General features: G+C 33.6%; 2 protein-coding genes across 2 annotated transcripts in view; one reads left to right on the top strand and one right to left on the bottom strand.

The window, feature by feature from the left end:
* Positions 1 to 16,094: 16,094 nt before the first annotated feature.
* Positions 16,095 to 19,289, bottom strand: LOC114328384 (uncharacterized). The gene is made up of 2 exons (XM_028277223.2): positions 18,818 to 19,289; positions 16,095 to 18,767 (listed from the first exon to the last, which is right to left on the bottom strand). The coding sequence occupies exon 2, from the start codon at positions 18,760 to 18,762 to the stop codon at positions 16,399 to 16,401; it is 2,364 nt and encodes a 787-aa protein (XP_028133024.1). The 5' UTR covers positions 18,763 to 18,767; positions 18,818 to 19,289; the 3' UTR covers positions 16,095 to 16,398.
* Positions 19,290 to 19,591: 302 nt separating this feature from the next.
* LOC114328374 (mediator of RNA polymerase II transcription subunit 16) overlaps positions 19,592 to 20,956 on the top strand; it is a 164,307-nt gene continuing 162,942 nt past the window's right edge. Inside the window, exons 1-2 of the mRNA XM_050653349.1 lie at positions 19,592 to 19,761; positions 19,815 to 19,958. Of these exons, the coding sequence (XP_050509306.1) occupies positions 19,688 to 19,761; positions 19,815 to 19,958 (218 nt within the window). The 5' untranslated portion in view covers positions 19,592 to 19,687. The remainder of the gene's footprint in view (positions 19,762 to 19,814; positions 19,959 to 20,956) is intronic.

Raw genomic sequence — 20,956 nt, 5'->3', positions numbered from 1 at the left:
AATAAACTGAAAAATACAGATATAATTCTGAATGACCAACTCGAGACAAACAGCTCCCCACTCCTCAACCTCTTCAGTTGAAAACTTAAAAAGGCAAACACATTGTAAACTATATCACTTGAGAAAGGCACTCTGCCGAAACAGCTGTAGTCACTTAGTTATAATAAATTCTGTGGAAGTATAGAAAACAAACGTTTTTATTATTAGATAAAATGAACTTCCATCAAGTAACGGTCGAATCCATCAATTATAAACAATAAAGTATTTAACAAACAAACTGAAACTAGTTGTTTTAAAGTCACTAGTGTAAGAAATTTCAATGTAAAACGAATAATGTTTCAATTGTTTTTGTTTATTTTTTTGTATTTTTTGTTAGTCAGTATTATCACCTCTAGACTCTAGTCCTTATACAAGCTTCAGTTTTCGTGGGACGCTCCTAATCAAATCATCGACATTTTGTTGTGGTAGGTTGCTCCATCTTCAAGAGCAGCTCGTACTAGCCGTGCGGTGTTTTGTGGATTATCCCGGCAAGCTCAAATATTTTTCTTTTAAGCATATCCCACAAATACTCTATAGGGTTAAGCTCGAGTGAGCAAGCAGGCTACCCCAACCAAGGAATACCTTCTACTTCAATAATGTCTCTAGGCACTCTAATGGTAAGTGGAGGTCCATTATCATGCAAGAAAATTAATTTTTCTCCTTTTGCACCTCTCCAGAGCCTAACTACAGGTTATCAACATACTTGTGAGCAGGTAAAGTTGATTGGATGAAAATTAAAGGAGTTTTTTTTACGGATCACAATTCCTCTCCAGAACATTACACTTCCCCTTGTACCTATATTTTTGTGAACAGATCTGACAGTTTTCGTTTTTGCTTGTCTTCCTTGACCTTCAAGTACACGATTTCGTGGGTCATCTGATTTTACACAAATCCTGCCTTTTTCTGAAAATAGCACATTTTGTCAATTCCCAATTTTCCAGTTTTGGTGGTGAAGACATCAATTTAGGCGATCAATCTTGTGCTGCCTGGATAACTTGGGAACCCCTAACTGTCTCCTGCTGTATACTTCTTGGCACGAACTCTTCTTCTTATCGTTTCAACTTAACAGTTACACCTGTAGCTTCCAAAAGCTCCCTTTGGAGCTGCAGGTGAGAAATGGTTGGGTATCTTCCGGCTGATTTAACAATTAAACGATCGTAGCAAGCCGTTATTACTTTTTTGTCGACTTTCCCATGCTTTATTTTTAAGCTTTCCTAGTTCCTATTACCTAGCATAGATTTTGGACAGAACACCCTGTGATACGCCTAGCTCTACAGCTATGTCCCTCTGAGAACATTACTTGCTCCACAAGACCAATAATCTTTCCCCGTTGTAAGTTCTATAATCCCACATAAGGCATATTTTCGTTTTTGGACGGAAAAATTAGTTTTTTTTTCGTCCAATTTGCAACTCAAGCAAATAACTTTATCGAGCTGTACTATCTGATTGTCTTGTCGATTTGTTTATTTTCAATAAAGATCTTTATTCTTGCAACAATAACAAGTTTTTTCAAAAGAAATAAATATTACTTTGAAATGCATGGTGATTCCATATACGTTTGGTTGTGTGTATTTTAGGTATACTTGAATAAGTAAACCTAAAAACATACGAAAAACCAAAATACTCGTCATAATTAAACAACAGAATATAAAACCGTCTATATGTAAATACAGCGAAACCCGTTTATAATGGACTCCAAGGGACCTAGAGTTTTGTCTATTATACCCGATTTCTATTACAACTAATAAATCGTTTATAATGGACTGTCTACTATTCGTGATTTTTATCGTTTGTAATAGACATTCCATTATAAATGATTTTCCAAAAATTACAAGATGAATGCTCAATATATTGACTAATGCAAGAATACTGGAAAGCCAGATTTGATTGCACAATATGAGGAACAAGTTTTGACGATCTATCGATCGTCAGTGACTTACCACGTGTGGGAATCATATGTTGCCCTAGGACAGTAGCCATAGGAATTATATCCATCCTTTGGATTTTGACATGTTTGCATCTATATGAGACTTTTAGTCTGTTTTTGAAAGGCTTTGACCTTTGTATTTTTTGGGTTGGCTCACCATTTTCTTGTAACACTGACGATGCTCTTGTTACAGAGCAAAAACGTTTTGTTTATATGTTTGTAGCCCTATAGGGGCTTTTTAAACTAATGTACCTAACTTTTACCAAGACAAAAAATTTTTATTAAATTTTACTACAAAAGGATTGCGAGGTGATAAAGAACAAAACAAGAAAGCTGGAATATCTCGGCCACATTACTAAAGGTGCGAAATATGAGATATTTTAAGACTCACAATGCAGGGCAAAATTAAGGGGAAAAGATCCATAGGTAGAAGAAGAATTTCCTGGCTGAGAAACTTAAGAAAGTGGTATAGTTGCAGCTCATTAGATCTTTTCAGAGCAGCCGCCAATAAAGTACGGATAGCTGTGATGATAGCCAACCTCCGATAGGATGAGGAACTAGAAGAAGAAGACACAAAAGTATGTGTGTGGGGGCTTTAAGGGAACAAAACCTCCCATATAATTTTTATGGGATGCACAAATTTCATTATAATTTAAGATATTCCTGCCGTAAGAATGCTACATCTCCATTTTCAATAAAAAGTCTATAATAGTTTTCGATATATTGGAAAAAATCGATTTTCATTTTGCAAATTCAAAGGGCTGTAACTTTTTCTATGTGCACATTTTGTACCTACTAAGGTAAGTTAGGTTCAATCAAACTATTTTTGGTCTCAGAATATGTGATTTAATTTATAACTTGTATTTTTGTTACACTTGTATACTGACACTACAATGCGAATTAAGCAAATACATAGAAGGATAATACGTAATACAAAATAAAGAAGCCAAATCAGTAACCAAAACATTGGTAGAAAATTTCATTTTGAGATATGGAGTACCCTTCTTCTTCTTCTTTAGGTGCCGTGTCTGTATTCAGACGTTGGCCGTCATCATGTTTACAATTTCCTGAAATCTCTCTCTTATCGGCTGCTGCGCGAAATAATTCTACTGTGCAGCCACACCATCGTCTAATATTACCTACGCAGCCATGAAAGTTTCTTTCGACCAATCCATCTCTTTCCCTCCACTTTTCCTTGTATTATAAGACGAAGCAGATGGTATTTAGGTCCTCTAATTATATGGCCGAAGTATTCTGTTTTTCTCCTCTGTATGATCCTTGTGAGCAGACGTTCTGAATTCAGCATTTGAAGAACATCTTCATTGGAAGTGTGCGAAACCCACGATATCTTTAGGATTCGTCGATAGCACCTCAATTCGAATGCTTCTATTTTGTTTAGCATTGTGGTTTTTAACGTCCATGTCTCACAACCATACAATAGGATAGACCATACATAACATGGAGTACCCAGAAGGTAATAATTGTAACAGACCAAGGCACAGAATTTATGGCAAGAATATTTAAAGAAACATACGCATTGCTGCTAATAGAGCAACTAAACTCCACAGCATACCTATGACCACGAGACAATTGGAGCTTTAGAGAATACTTACAAGCATTTAAATGCGTATCTTCAAATACAACTGTCAAAATTCCCGACACGTTGGAGCATGTGGGTATGTACCTACCTACAATACTATTGCTTTGCATACATTTCGGTACTTTCAGATTACACGCACAGTTCGAATTGGTATAGGTATTCAGAAAAACCTGTAGACTGCCGACAAATGTACAGAACGAGATTGAACCACTAAACAACTTTGACAATTATCCCTTGGAGCTGAGATACAGACTGCAAACAGCCAGGAAAGAGGCCAGAGAGACGCTAACAAGATCAAAACAAGAATATACAGTATGGTGCAAATGAAAGGAATAAATTCATTATTTCGTAAACCGGCGACTTTAAGGAAAAATCTCGAAATAGGTCGATTTTTATTTTTAAATTATGATATTTTGGCATACCTATATATCATACAAGTGACGTCATCCATCTTGGCATGATGACGTAATGGATGATTTTTTAAATAATAATAGGGGTTGTGTGCTAGCTCATTTGAAAGGCTATTTAATTCTCTATTCAGAGATATAAACATTTACATAATTTATTTTTACGTAATTTCTTTAATTGAAAATACATTTTACTGCTGTCAGAAATCAGACCAAAATGTTTATACAAATTAACACTGCTTTTCGCTTAAATTGAATGTTCAAACTTTCTGAAATAACTAAGGGTCATTCCATATCAAATCACTCAATTTTGGAGCAAAAAAAAATTTGGACCTCCGATTTGTCTGAAAATTGGTATATAGCTTCTGCGGGACGTAAAAATAAGATATTTAGGGCCGGTACTTTATGTCCCGGTTAAACCTCGGTTAGCTAACCGGGGTTTAATCGGGACAGAAAAGTACCCCATTGGGCCTCTTGCGTTGTAATAAAAGCAATTATAATTATTATTATAATTATTTATGAATATAATAATAAGTATAATTGCGTTTATGTCTATGTTTTGCATATATTTCTGTCCCGATTAAACCTCGGTTAACTAACCGGCTGTTAACGGAGACATAAAGTACCGGCCCTTAAGGTCAAAAAATCTTCTTCTTTTTTTCTCAAAATGTTATTTTATGCGATTTTACAGTGATTTGGTGTTTATTTATACAAATTTGCATTTTCTATCGTAAAGTATCAATGGAAAACACATTTTAATAGAAGGGACTCAAAAATGTCATCATATGGCATTCTAACAAGTTACTTTGATTTAAAACAAGCTTTTGATCAAATTTTATAGTGTAGAAAACGTTAAAATACGTTTTTTTACATTTTTCGCCATTCCCAAAATACATCATAATCGATTTGGCTGAAAATTTGCCCACAGATAGACAAAACATAGGACTTTAAGTGGTGAGAAGGATTTGAATTATATTATAATACCAAAAAAGTTACATGCAATATTATAGTCAAAAATATAGGCGTCTACTGTAAGTACAATTAACTCGAAAATATCGACCTCACGACCAAAATTGTTAAAAAGAAATTGTAATAATTGCAAATACGATTTATTTGGAACAATTTCAGTTCCTACCATTTTTGTCGAAAAGTTAAAAATGGCGGAGATATTGAGCAAAACAGGTTCTCCTTTAAAATCAAGATGGCGGCTAACGTAACGGAGGAATTCATTCGTGATTTTAAATTTAGGCTACTATTGACTCCCCTAAAGATCAGAAAAATAAAATTTTGGGCAGCTCGGCATTCAAGGTCAAATGCTATCCCGACTCCCGACTGGACTAATATTATACTTTTGAGTCTGATATTACTGCATGTAACTTTTTTGGTATTGTAATATAATTCAAATCCTTCTAACCACTTAAAGTCCTATCTTTTGGCTATCTATGGGCAAATTTTCAGCCAAATCGATGATGATCTATTTTGGGAATGGAGGAAAATGTAAAAAACGGTATTTTAACGTTTTTTACACTATAAGATTTGATCAAAAACTTGTTTTGATTCAAAATAACTTGTTATAATGCCATATAATGACATTTTTGAGTCCTTTCTATTAAAATATTATGTTTTTCATTGATACTTTACGACAGAAAATGCAAATTTGTTTAAATAAACACCAAATCACTGTAAAATCGCATAAAATAACATTTTGAGAAAAAAAGAAGAAGATTTTTTGACCTTAAATATCTTATTTTTACGTTCCGCAGAAGCCATATGCCAATTTTCAGACAAATCGGAGATCCAAATATTTTTGCCTGAGTGATTTGACATGGAATGTACCCTAAACATTTTTTCTGTTTTCGGCCAACAGTAAAATGTATTCTGAGTTATATTTACATACCTACATTCTTCTATTTTTTGTGAAATTATTTAATTAAAATATTATTTTTGGACACCCTGTACAAATAATTATGTAAATGTTTACATTACTGAATAGAGAATTGAATTACCTTTCAAATGAGCTAGCACACAATCGCTATTCTCATTTAAAATAATCATCGATTACGTCATCACGTCCAGATCGTTGACGTAACTAGTATGACATATTATGCCAAAATATCATAATTTAAAAATAATAATAGATCTGTTTCGGGATTTTTCCTTAAAGTCGCCGGTTTACGAAATAACGAATTTATTCCTTTCACTTGCACCATACTGTGTACAGTGATGAGCGCACTAATAACCGGCAAAATAACGCAAAAGATGGAAAACATATTAAGTTGTGCAATAAAAAGGGATGAACCTAGTAGAGGTGTTAAATTTAGCGATAGTAACTTAAAAATTGACATTATATTGATTGTTTCCCACTTTTAGACGTATCGGACGAGTTTGAGAAATGCCAGTGTCACAGTGACAGTTTTAGTTGACATACTCCTCTGATACGTTTAAATGTGGGAAACAATCAATATAATGTCAATGTATATGTTACTATCGCTAATTTTAACACATCTACTAGTTTTATTTCTTTTTATCTCACAATTTAATATGTTTTCCATCTTTTACGCTATTTTGCCGGTTATTAGCGCGCTCATCACTGTATACTAAATAACTAATTTTGTTGGGGGCCCCGGGGCAAACGTGATCGGGGAACCCCTGCCGGGGGTCTGCTCCCCAGCGAAAGGGGGGGGGGGGGGTAAACCCACCAGTCTCTCATCTTTAAAACGTTTAAGTTGATTGCTTCGTTCTGAAGATCTTGTTCGTTTGCATGGTTTAACCATTATTCGGTACGTATCTAACACTGCTTTCATTCCTTGAAAGCGAGTTTCTAGCTGATGGCATAATGTGTCGATCATTGAATAAAACACTGTTACTGTAAAGCATAACTGGGGTTCTTGATGTCTTTCATCTTCGCACAGTTCATCGAAATGTTCTTTCGTCTTCTGCATTCTTTTTGGAACGAACCCTACTGGCATTCCCCAACGTTGACACATATTTGAAGCCTCTTCAAAGGTTTCAAATTGTCCTCTCATTTCAGTTAGTTTTAAGAGGCTCTCTTCAAGTAAACTGTAAGTTATTAAAAGGTCCAAATATTCTGATTGCAGTGTTTTCGAGACTATGTTGAGGATTTCAAGGATTTTATTTTGCACAACTTAGTCCATTGAAATGTTAGGTACATTTAGGGTTGCATTTCTTAGAGGAATCAATTTTATTTTTTTTATGTGTAGGGGGTTCAGTAGAAGCTTAAGTTCAAGTTTTTGGGGTCGCCACCCTTGTCCCCCGGCCGCCGTATTGGAAAAAGGGGTGCAAAGGGCTTTCGCGCTGTATCTATTAAACTAGCAATCTAGTGCAGTCATTGAAGGTTTTCACCTCCGATTTCGTTGAACCTCCATCGATTTTCATGAAAATTGGTGAGTAATTAGAGGATACCTTAAGGAACAAAGATGACATGATGCCAACTTGCGCTTTTACGCTGGGGGTGGATGCCACCCCTTCTCGGGGATGAAAATTATTTTATTGAAAATAATACCATAAGTCGATAGAGGAACAAATTATAAGCAAAATTTGTTATATAAAGTTATTAAAATAATCCAACACTTTTTGAGTTATTAAAGACCAAAAATTTTATTTTTTCGTAAAAAAATGCATGTTTTAAATCGGTTTTCACGTATAAATCAAAAACTATGAGCTTTTACAAAAAAGTTATTATTACTGAAATTGAAGATAATAAAAAATTAAATACATTCCTCACATAAAGAACTAAACTAATTTTAGTTCAAAGTGAGTTATTGGCAATTGAATGTGTATTTTTTTTCGACGAGTACTCAAATCCAAATATTCAAGCTTAAATAACGGGAAAACGATGCAATGTATAGTAGAATATTCCTGCTAAACATTTGTCAAAGTACTTCGGCATACCTATCAAATGAGCTTCAGAACAAGGTAATAGCGTCAAAATTAAGCAAGTTTTAATGAAAATAAAAGAACCGTTTCGAATATTTTAGGAAAAAGTGAAAAATAAAACATACGCAATTTCCACAAAAATTAAAATTTATAGCAATCCTTACAAGAACTTCTTTATATTAGCATAAGTAATGTTTTCGATAATTTTAACCGGTTTAGAATGCATATTTTTGAAAGAAAGGTATAATTTAAAAAAATCATACTTTTAAAAATTAATGTAATTGTCATATTCTTTTGATAATAACTCCAAAAATACTCAATATACGTAAAAATGAAATATAACCAAATTTTACTGTTTTCTGTACCAAATATTTTACCTGTTTTACTATTTCTATAGGGTAAAAAATAACCGAGATAGAAACGTTTAGATCTTAAGTTTTTCTGTGGGAACCATGCAACCGGGGTCATTTAACCTTTTATTTTTAAAAAACTGAGGGGTCTAAAAGATTAGGTTCAACGTAATTAAATAGCACTTGGTTGGAATTAACTTTCAAATAATTTTTAGATGAACGTGATATCGTAAACACAAACGGAGTTATTAAAAAAAACAATAACATTTTTTGGAAAAATTTTTAAAAGATAAATTTTGAATAAAATTCGGAGCATAAATTTTAACGCTATCAACATGTTCGGGGGCTCATTTGATAGATATTTTTAAGTACTTTGACAAATGTTTAAAAAGTTTATCATTAATTTCCCGTTATTTCAGCTTGAATACTTCGACTTTTTTACTCGCTGAAAAAAATATACATTCAATTACCTATAACTCACTTTTAGTTACCACTAAAAGGTTTTTCTAATTTAGGGATTTATTTCATTTTTTATTAGCTTCAATTGTGATAATCATAACTTTTTTATAAAAACTTACACTTTTTGAGTTATTGATGAAAAATTGGTTAAAAACATGCATTTTTCTCAAGAAAAATTAAAATCTTTGATCTTTAATAACTCAAAAAGTTTTGATTTATTTTAATAACTTTATATATCAAATTTTGCTTGAAATTTGTCCCTCTATGGAATTATGGGGTTATTTTTAATAAAATAATTTTCACCCCTGAGAAGGGGTGGCATCTACCCCCAGGGTAAAAGCGCAAGTTGGCACCATGTCACCTTTGTTCCTTAAGATATCCTCTAACCACTCACCAATTTTCATGCAAATCGAAGGAGGTTCAACGAAATCGGAGGTAATAGCTCATATCCACCTTTAGTGACTCCATTAATCCTACAGAAAATTTAATGACACATAAAATGTAGCAAATTAAATTTTCTACAATTTTATATCTATTACTTTTTATCGTCAAGTGACCAACAAAAAAGTTATAAACAAAAATAAGAGAAAATTTTGTAAGAAGTTTCCTTTTGGAGGTTATAACTTTTTTTCTGTTCAATTCCCAATAAAATAACATAGCGATTTTGTAGAGGATTTTTCAATGAACAATTTTCACTATAAAATTGTTTAATTTTATTTATTATCTAGGTTTTACAGCGCTCCAAACTTAACCAGATTCTCGAATTCTCATAGGAATACAATAAAAATAATATTTTTCTATCCATATATCAGGCGAGCGGCATCAACCGTTATGCCGACCACGAAAATCAAATTTAAGGTGAATGACCAATTTTGGTCTATTTTTATGTTTTCGAGGTCGCTGAATCCGAATATGAAGTTTATTTTTATCTAGAGGTGGTGGAACACGTTCAAAAATCAAATTTTATACAAAAAATCCAAAAATAAATTTTAATGATTTTTCAAATTTACCTCGCTGTATCTTTGGTCGCTGTAAATATTTTCTTTTAAAAATTTACTGTGTCATCTCTGAAGTACCTATGTAGATAACAATGAAATTTGTCAAAAATGTTTAGACACATTAAAAAAGGAGTTGTTAATTTTTAACCATTTTGTCACCATATTTCGTTAGTTTCATGTTTACTTAAAAAAGTTGAGTGACAAACATTTTAGTTTATAATTTTAACCAACACAAGAATAAAATATATTTCGTGAAGTAGTTTTTTTGGAAAATTTTAAGTCAAAATATACAATAGGAACAAAGTTATGTTACTTCATAGAAAATCGGCACACCCCAAAAAATGCTTAAATCTCGATATCCTGATCACGGTGTGGTGAATGGCTAATTTTGATCACACTTTATGATTTTGATATCAAAAATCGTTTTTTTTGCTCTTCTTAAGAATTTTGCATTTTGCGGTTGCGTCATTCTTCTTCTGAACCGGCGAATTTGTCCACAAACAACTTCTTGGGCCTTTTCTATATATGCTTAGGGTTATAAGTTTTATAGTGGGGAGAAAGGTCAAAAACAGAGTAATAATAGCATAGGAATATTAAAATCATAATAAATTGTATGAATAAAAAATATATATCGATAGAAAAGTAAGCCTAACTTTTGTTTTTATTGTATCCCTATGAGCATTCTGGAATCTGGTCAAGTTTGGAGCGCTGTAAAACCTATATAAATAAATATAATTAAACAACTTTATAGTGGAAATTCTTCGCTGACAAACCCTCTACAAAATTGCTCTACGCTGTGAGCTCGTACGTAGAGGGGATATTTACAAATTCACGAGCGCCAGTAGTGGCAAGTCTGGAAACGTTTACCGGAAATTTGACATAAATGTCAAAGTGATTAATTTAAAATTAAAAGTAAAAACATTAATTATAAAAAATATTAGTTGGTCAAAGCTGTGGTATATATTTTTACCTTAAATATACTTACGTTTTAAATACTGAATTTAAGTTTTTTTTAATGTTCCGTAATATCGTTGATTGAAATAAACGGTAATCTTAGCGCCATCTACACGATAATTGTGAAAGTATCTGAAGTAAGAAATTCATATTTTATCAATAGAACGTCAAAATGATTAGCAAAATCTTAAAAAAATCGAGTACAATTTAATTAATTTTTTGCGTTGTAAATATTAAGCAATAACAATTAAATAATAAATTTAAAAATTACCAGTGAAAGTTGAATTAGTAATCCGCCAGGAGCGCCACCAGCGAAGCTCAGAGCCTATTCGCCCCGAGCGTTAACAAAGTGTCAAAGCAAAATCGACCGACCTGCTCATGGTGGCGGTTTTTTGAAATTTTATAAGGACGCTTTGTGTATGTTTAAATGAGACATTTAAAAAAAATGCCGTGTCACGCTAGTGATATTATGTATTAATATAAACAGAAAATAAAAACGCACTTAATCTGATATAAATTCTTCACTTTCCAATATTGATTATCAGTTCGATTTTGTATACATAACCTCACTATCGCAGTTTATGTCAATAAATCTTTATTAACGCAAAAGAAAATATTTTTGTTGCACTATAAATTACAGTATAAATTAATAACTAATGAATTCTAACAATTTTTTTCGGTAATTATCACTACAAAATAAAATATTCAAGTTTAACAAAATAATCCCATAAGACTCAATGTTAAAACGTCCTTACAAAATCTGACAGCGTGTCACGTGACTGTAAGTAGAGGGGAGACGCACGGAGCCAATAGACGCCTATAGTGTTATGTTATTTTAAAATGAACTGAAAAAAGTTATATCCTCCAAAAGGAAACTTGTTAAAAAATTTTTACATATTTTGGTTTATATCTTTTTTGTATGTCACTTGACGATAAAAAGTAATAGAAACAAAATTGTAGAAAATTTAATTTGCTACATTTTATGTTTAATTAGATTTTCTGTAGGCATAGGCGTAACCAGAATGATCCTAAGGGGGGTTACAACTACTGGAAAGAGGGGGGGTTACAACTACTGGAAGGTCTCTGAGGGGTATGGTGTTAAGCTTATAGAGCTCAAAGTCGATCCCAATGGGGGGGGGGGTTATAACCCCCAAAACCACCCCTGGTTACGCCTATGTCTGTAGGGTTAGTAGTTTACGAGATATAGCGCGAAACCCCTTTGCATTTCCAAGATGGCGGCCGGGGGACAAGGGTGGCGACCCCAAAAACTTGAACTTAAGCTTCTACTGATCCCCTACACATTAAAGAAATAAAATTGACTTCTCTAACAAATGCAAGGTATGGCTTAAAAAATGTATGGAGTAACTATTTAGTAACAAAACAAATTTGAATGATTCTAGTTCCTTTTTCAGTTGTGCTGCTTCGTCTCTTTAATTTCTTTTGTTAGTTGTCAGAACTGGACTTGAAAGGCACTTCAAAACATCGCAAAATCTCTGTTTCAATGCATTGACTGCATCGAATCTTCCAGCGCAGCGTGTTGGATTGAGACGTTTTAGAATAACTTTCGAGGAACATCTTTCAGATTGGTATGAGGAGTACAATGCCTCCCGCCAGGGCCGCGCCTAGGCTTTAAAGCGCCCCGGGGCAAGAAATTTTAGGCGCCCCTTTCCTCCTCTATTTGTAAGTAGTTTTTTGCAACTTAGTGAATCGGTATACCGTATTCGCTCCGTGCGTGACTATGGTGGGGTACCTTGAAACGATGCCAACGTGAATAGTGGCGAAATATGACAATATTGGAGCTATCTTTGTAATGTCATTGTCATTGTTTGTATAAAAATTTTTGTCAAAAATGGTATATAACTGTTACCTATTTATCATATGCTTAATGTCAAATTGTGAGATCCAAAAACGTCAGATGAAGGCGCTAGGTGCCGCGTCAGTCATGCACAAAGCGAAAACCTACAAATTATTTGTTTCATCGTTATTCTTGTCTTTACCTCTATGCGGGGTCAGCTTCAGTAATTATTGCATTTCTCCATAAGTTTCTGTCTTGGATCATATAGATATTAATCCCCTTTACCGACACGTCCTGCCTAAGCGTCTCACCCCAGGTCTTCTTTGGTGTTTCTCTCTTACTCCTTCCAGGAACCTGCAGTTCAAGAATTCTTCGTATTGGGTGACTGACGTCTCGACGTTGAACACGACCAAACTATCTTAACATATGCTCTCTCATTTTGGCATCTATTGGTGTCACCCTTAGACTTCCTCTAATATACTCATTCCCAATCTTATCCTTCTTTGTCACTCCAGTCATCCATCTAAGCATTCCTATTTTCGCAACAGCAACATGCACTCATTGTTCTTCTTTCTTTTTAAGTGTCCAACATTCAGTTCCGTACATCATAGCTGGCCTTATAGCTGTTTTATAGAATCTTCCCTTCAGCTTCATTGGAATTTTTCTGTCACGCAACAAACCACTCGCTTCATTCCACTTCATCCATCTATCCATCCCACTCTAATTCCACTACATGCATCTCCATATATTTCCCCATTACTCTATAATACCGATAGTAGGTAGTACTATTACTATTTAAAAAGTTTTAAGCTCTTTTCTAGCTTGTCTCCCTTGTTCCAGTTTTTGTTATAAGTTGCTTTTACCATTTCATACTAACACAACATCAACAGCATTCATTGAGAACCAGGGAATTTTACCCTGTAGCTTCGCTGTTATCTGATCCAAAACTAATAAGAACAAATAAAGACTAAGCACTGAGTCTTGGTACACGTGAAATCCTACTTTCACATGAAATTTATCAGTCCCTTCCTTACCTGCCCTAACACTAGTTGTTGCTCCCTCATACATATCCCTCACAATATTTACATATTCATCCGGAACTCCTTTGTTATTGAGTGCCCACCACAGAATCTTTCGATAAATTCTATCATCATATGCTTTCTCAAGATTTAGCATATAAGCGTTTGTTTCTTTACTCCTGTATTTTTCCATCAGCTGCCTTATAATGAAAATTGCATCTGTTATAGATCTGCCCTACATAAACTCAAATTGATTATCGCATATTTCGGTTTCTGAACGTATCCGTCTATCAACTACTCTCTCCCATATTTTCATGGTGTGACTAAGTAGTTCTATGGCCCTGTAGTTTGTACATTGTTATTGTTGTATCTTCCATGTTTTTGTAAACAGGTACTAATATACTGTCTATAGGTCTCTCGTAATGCTCCCCACACTTCCCCAGAAATATCATTTTTTATAACTGCTTCTCCTTTCTTCATTCTTGAAGTGCTTGAACCACTTTTTCGTTATTTACAAAAAACGACGATTACACTATTACAGAACAAACATATTATAGTTCAGATTAATGAGATAAATAAGGTTTCGTACACTTATGGGACCTAAGTAATATTAGCTGCTATTTTTATTTACCTACGATTGGGAAGTTTTCAATTTTACAATAAAATATTGTTAATATTTCTGGTTTAATTTCACCAGTGGGTAAAATCCTTCTTGTCCTTAGTCGATGTCATTACTTTTGTTTATTGTTTCTGGTAATAAAAAAAAAGTCTGGTAATTTCGGTATTGCCAAAAAAAATTTTTCAGCACCTACCGGCGCCTTTTCAATACGGCGCCGGGGGGCACCGCCCCCCTTCGCCCTTATGGACGGCGCGGCCCTGCCTCCCGCCTCCCAACGAACGATACTGTTCGTTGGTAGTTAAAAAAATAGGAAAATATGATGAAGGTATATTTACAGAAAATGCAGGAAGAGGTAAACTAGTTCGTTGGTAGTTAAAAAAATAGGAAGATATGAAGGTATATTTACAGAAAATGCAGGAAGAGATAAACCAGATTGATGAGGAGGTAGTATACATAAAATTGAAAAGGTGGAAGAAAAATTGGAGAACGCGTTAAAATTCGATATGGAAAAAGTGGAAGAAAAATTTAAGGAGATAGGAGAATGTCAAAAAGGAGGAGACTGTCGGGAAGTAATTGTATACAATTCTAATGAGAGCAGAATCCAATTTGGCAAGGATATTAGAAAACGACATCCGGTACCTTCTATTAAAATCTTAAAAAACAAATTCCAACATATTTGCAGAACTTCGAAAACTGCAAATTATAAGAAGCCATCTAAAAGACGGAGCTGCTTTGTGCTTTGAAAGCAAAGAAAATGAGGTGACTTCATGGAGAGATTTTGAGGGAAAAATTATTATAATCGTGAAGGTGAAGCAGGTTAAAAGGAAAGGAACATTTTGACGCCTGTCAAATTTTTAAATGTATTTTAAATGTAATCATTTTTTTCGAATCCTGAGAAGATAAGTATTTTTGAAAAATTTAAACGCAGAATAAAATATTACTTTATTACCGAGGGCCGAAAGTCCCTTAGAATGAACAAAAAATTTCTTTTGAATGAGATATTTAAAATTAAAAATCACACTAAATTTTCTCTTAGTTTTTCAACCCTGTAACTTATTACAATAAACATTATAGAAGTTTTCAGGGACTTTCGGCCCTCGGTAATAACGTAATCTTTCATTATGCGTTTAAATTCTTTAAAAATACTTATTAGTTTTCCCAGGATTCGAAAAAAATGAATCCCATTTAAATAGCATTGAAGCCGAAAGTTCGTACCCATCCCCTTAAAATCAATAATTGAAGTTGTTAGAATTAATAAGCCGTGAACTTATTATTTATAATCGGACAACTCGAAGTAGAACTTGACTGAAAGTACTTTGAAAAGTTTGTTTGGCCTCGTTAAATCTATGCACAGCCAACCAAACGGGGGCTCCCCTTTGGCCGGGGATCCCGGTTGCCCCAATGGTAGTTACGGCCCTGTAGGCACCTACAGGATTATTTTAAAGTATAATAACCATGACCCTTCCTCTCATTTGCAATATGCTTCTGAATTAGTTGCTTTTATTGAAGCTACTACTAAAAATGCTGAGGTTAAACTATATAATCACTTGTTCCATCATTGATGCTCTCAATCAATTTCATGTACAAACTCAAATTTAGCTTGGGAACAAAAATATTATTTGTCCTACTGATTGGGGGTGAACAAATGGCGAAGGTTCCTTGAAATCAGTAAAAAAGCTAAATAAGTCTGCACCAGAAGAACTGCTTGTAATATTTTGCAATAATTGCACTTAAAGATGTATATCGTAGAAGAATGCCTACAGGTTGTAAGGGTCAGAAGATGGTGATAAGTTGCCAGGAATCGACAGGAGTGGCGACTACTTTGCGAGCAGGTCAAGATCCACAATGGATTGTCCAGCCACTTATAATGACTTAGGATGTGGTATAACATGCAGCTGTCAAAAAGTTGTAATTTTCAGTAATGCAGCCTGCGGAGCTTGCCCTGTTGGTAATTGTCAAAACTGTCTTCCAACTACCTACAGATCAAGAAAAGGAATTTGAAAATTGTTCTTCTGATAAAAATGAAACTATTATTATATAAAAAAAGTATATTAAATATTTATGACATCGAAATATATAACTCATTTATTTTTACCTTTACAGACACTAGTTTTATTTCGAATATAAAGTTTATAAAATACGCAATTTAACATCTTCGTCAAGTGTATAAAACAGAAAATACATAAATACAATACAAGTGCTGTAAACATTAACAAAACACAGTGTTTCTAACAATTTTACTAATTTGGAGTATAAAATTTAGCAAAATTGTCTTATAAAAAATAATAAAATTATATATTACGAACCAATAAAACACTTATGGTATTCTTCAGTCTATACACATTTAAGAAACGATTTATTTTTTTGCTTGACTTGACCTAAACAGTCCACATTAACAACAACTTCAAAGACTTCATTTTCAATGTCGATTAAAATTAGCAAAGTTTTTTTATCTACTGGTGATGACGTTTGATATTTTACAGATAAAATAGTGGTACTGTGAGGTTCTATACTTCCATCTTTAGGTTTCACTTCTAATTCATCTTGAGCACTCACTTTAAAATTCAGTTTATGATCAGAATCAGACTTTATAAATATACTATCTTTGTATTTGTATGGAAGTGTTAATAAAATAATAGCTGGGGCAACATGGCAACAGCTTAATCCACCAGTTTTATTACATACTACAGTCTTATCTTGATAGAGTGACTGATACAATCCTGAATCATCTGAAAAGTGTTGAAAAATAGTCTGCTCTGGATCCCTTTCTAGAGTTAAAACAATTTGATAACGATTTAGTAACTTTAAAAGTTCCTTCAAATAGATAGGAGATTCTCCAAATTTTATTAAATCTGTTGGCATTGCTTCATTATCCACTTTTTCTTTAATAATATTGGTCAGTTGGTCTATCTGAAAACCTGTTTCAACACATTTTTCATAAACTTTTCTAATTCTACCTCTGTCAACTTCCGTTCCAACTACAACATTAAGGACACCCAAATCCAGTACCAACTGATTAAGAACAGATTTATGTAAGAAGTTATAATCTTCAGTTGAAGGTCTATACCGTACAACTATTTCCTTGTGTGTCTGAGGCATCACTACAAAGAAATTTGGTGCAACACTAAGTTTACAAGAATCTAAAGACTGAATCGAAATATAAACAAAAATTGGTGTATCTCCTTTATTTTTAACTTTAAAAGTTGATGATATTGAAACTCGATCATCTAACTTACCAAGAGACAACCAAAATTTGCCTGTGGTATCTCTAGTTACATTAGAAAAATCTATTTTAAATGAACCTCCATAACCAAATAGACGCATGCACTGCTTTCTGCTCTGTGTTAAATTTGGATCCAAAGAAGTAAAAAGCAATTCATCTATAGCTGCCCCTTTTTTTGTTGGAATAAACGAGATTATAATAGACCTAGTTTCATGAGGATGAAGCAAAAGTTTAAGTACACTGCAAGGCTCACTATCACTTCTATTATCTTTTCTAATTTTAAATTCTTGGCTAGATAAAGATAATTGGATGCCCAATCTTTTGGAAGATCTGTTTCTTATTCCAAATTCCTGAGTAACCGATTTTCCTACCTTAACACAACCCCAAACTAACTCACATTTAGTAGTTTCAATAGGTAATTTTCCGTTCTGCAATGAAGATAGAGAGCTTGAAGCTCTTGAGAAAGTTCCTGAGGTCCTAGAAGATGATCTGGTAGGTGAAATTAATAACTGTGTTGATGGGGTCTTTACATTAAGAGAATCTATATTTTCTTTATTATGGATGTGCTTTATAGCATCATTTTCAGAATGATCGCTCGTATATGACAAATTCCTACTACCAGGCAAAGAATATGATTTATTTTCAATTGGAACAAAACTCACCTTCTCACCAAACTTAAAAATATTATCACAGGCTGTTTTAGGAGTTAGATTTGAATCTGACAACATCTTCTGTATTAGAGAAATACTCAAACTCTTTTTATGCTCATCACAAGGGTCATGCTCTACAATACTATCTTCAGGTTCAATTAATGGAACTGGTTCTCTTGTTGTATCAGGACTAGCACCTGGTAAGAAGTTTGATAACGTCTCACTTTTCTTACGAAAAAATTCGCCTACAGACCCCCTTTCAGAAAATTCATCTTGAAAAGGTACCTCATTCTTTCTACGCCATGACAACTCATCAGCTAACAACATGCTGGCTGCTTCTTCTCCTGGTCTGAACATGCTACTTTTCTGTTCATCACTATTTTTCACCATCTTCATAATATCATCCACAACATTATCTATGCTAAAGTTGGCATCGGTTACCTTAAGAGAAAGTTGTTCAAAATTATCTGCTATGGAATTTCTGGGCGTAGAAGCATTCCTTGGCGTTTGAAGTAAATCACTCTCACTAACAGTACTTTCATTAAAAACATTAGTTGTCGTTTCTGATTTACTGAAGTTAGCACGAAAGTATTTGGAAGGTATACCTGCGACTTTGTTTGCTCTTTGAAGAGACTGTTTTGCTAAACTTCTTTGTTCTTCTAACTGGTGGTTTATCTCTGAATGACTTTTCTCGGATAGTTGAGTATTATTTACTGAAAATATCGAATTTCCTTCCTCAAACGTGTTACTTTCCATTAACTTTCTGGGTATCTTTTTTTTGCTGACAGTTGAAAAAACTGCTGGCTTAAAGGCCGATTCATCCATTGTTCCTAAAATTATCTGATTAATATTTAAACAAATCATGTAACTACTAACTTACCACTTTAGCTTATACTATGTATAAAAAATATATAGGTACTGGTACAACTTGAATTTGAAACTTAACGGCAAAATCATCTAACCAACCAGTTTATGTATTTCTTATTTGTTTTGGAATAAAAGAAAAAAGCCACAGAAGGATTTCTGAAGGATAACCATCAAATTACAACTGAATGTTAGAAATAAAGAACTAGCATTCTTCAATTCCAGTAAATTTAAAATTTGGTAATAAAAAGAAAATAATCCATTTTAAACTTAAAAAATGTCAGTTAAATGTCAATGTCAATAATGTCAAAAGTTTTTGATTTGAATGAAAACAGTGCGTTCGGACGACCATAGCGGCTGGCATTCAGCAGAAATCGGCTGAGTGGTTGTATCCAGCCGTGATAGGGAAAGCTCTCAGCGGCTGGCTTCCAGCGGTGACGTCTGACAGCTACTGCTGGCTCAGCTGTCCAGCCGCTGTGATCGTCCGAACGCACCCTACCGAAAACTGTTAAACAACGCCCCGTTGCCAAATTCAACATTGGTATTAAAATAGAAGCAGAAAATAATTTTTCATTATGGATTTATTATGAACGGATATTCAACGTAATAAAAGAATACAATAAGATTTATCGAATTTTAAGAAAATACTACGTTTTTATAATGGAGATTTATTTGAAATTCAAATTAACATTGCCCACAAAGAAGACTTAAAACGGAAATATCAGAAATATGGCAATAAACATTTGTCACCATGTCAACGTCAAGTCAAAAGTCACATTAGACAAGGAAAGAGAGGTTGCCTTTGCCTTATTAACACATAACCTCAAATTTTTATTAGTAAATAAAATTATGAGAAACTAAAGTTTGGCATATTTGAATAACAAAAATGGATCATATTTTTACAATTAGCAAGAAACCTAGTAGATCACTTAATCCATATAAACAAAATATTTTCAATAAGTAAGTTTACAGAAATAAAATGTTATTTTTTGCATACAATTTTTTTGTTTTAGATTGGAAAAATCCATTCTTTGCTCAGTTTCAAGCACCAATGTTATTGCTTTTAGTACGGAAAGCAATATTGAGGAATGTAATTCATTATATTGGAGTTCCAATGTATATGTAGCTGACCTCAATAGCCCTTGGCAAATTCATAAGTAAGTAGTTCGTATTTATACAGTATCCTAGAATTGGAAGCATCTGAGTGAGATGTCGCTATATCGGAGAATTCTTAAAATTCCGTGGACTGACCTGGTCACAAATGAGGAGGTCCTCAGAAAAATGAAGAAGAACTGTTTTCAAGTTATGAGCAATTTAAAACGGAAAAAAGAACGAAAGATTTATTTATTTATTTATTAACGGGATACCACCCAATTTAATATATACACAGAATATTTAACGGGATACCACCCAACTTAATATACAGTAGAACGTGCCATATCCGGATCAATCTGGCGACAGACCAATCCGGATATGAAAAAATCCAGATATCAAGACCACTTCTCCTTGGTACATTCCAGTTATCGACATTGTCAATAACTTTCGTCGATAGACACATTTTATAGATTCTATAATACCTTGATTCTATAATACCTATCTATAGATTCTATAATACCTTGATCGATAGGCTAACAGAGGGTTGTCACATTTGGGGACAAAAAGACATTTTATTTCACCATCTTTTAGTTCTTTAGGGTGCGTTGTCCAACAGCAGGACTGCCTTTCTCGGTAAATTTTGGTAGATACCGATGGCAGCACCGTCCGGATATGAGGAGATCCAGATATGACAGGTCCGGATACGGCAGGTTGTACTGTATACACATATTATATACACATAATTATCTAGTGATACAATAAATATAAAGATATAGTAAATATGTATGACAAAAATTGGTGATGCAGCTATATAGAAAAAACAAATATTAAAATAATACAAAGTAAATAACAAACATAAATCACATAAGATTACAAATTTTTTTTAAACACTGTCTACAAACATTTTCTGAAGTGCACAGCAACAAATCAAGGTCTATTCTATTTCCATTTAGAATGATTCTACTCAGCGGAGAATGCCTACCAAAGTTGCAGCAATGAAATTTAATTGCAAAATTTTGGGATGTTCTAGTAACTCTAGAGGGAACATTAAAGTCAATTA

The sequence above is a fragment of the Diabrotica virgifera genome, chromosome 6 (genome assembly GCF_917563875.1).
Source record: "Diabrotica virgifera virgifera chromosome 6, PGI_DIABVI_V3a".
Classification (NCBI taxonomy): Eukaryota; Metazoa; Arthropoda; class Insecta; order Coleoptera; family Chrysomelidae; genus Diabrotica; species Diabrotica virgifera.
Note: the sequence above shows the minus strand (reverse complement) of the source record. Positions and strands in the feature narration are given on the sequence as shown.

Bases quoted from the DNA above. Each gene is read 5' to 3' on its own strand.
- LOC114328384 (XM_028277223.2), bottom strand. From the start codon at position 18,762: ATGGATGAATCGGCCTTTAAGCCAGCAGTTTTTTCAACTGTCAGCAAA.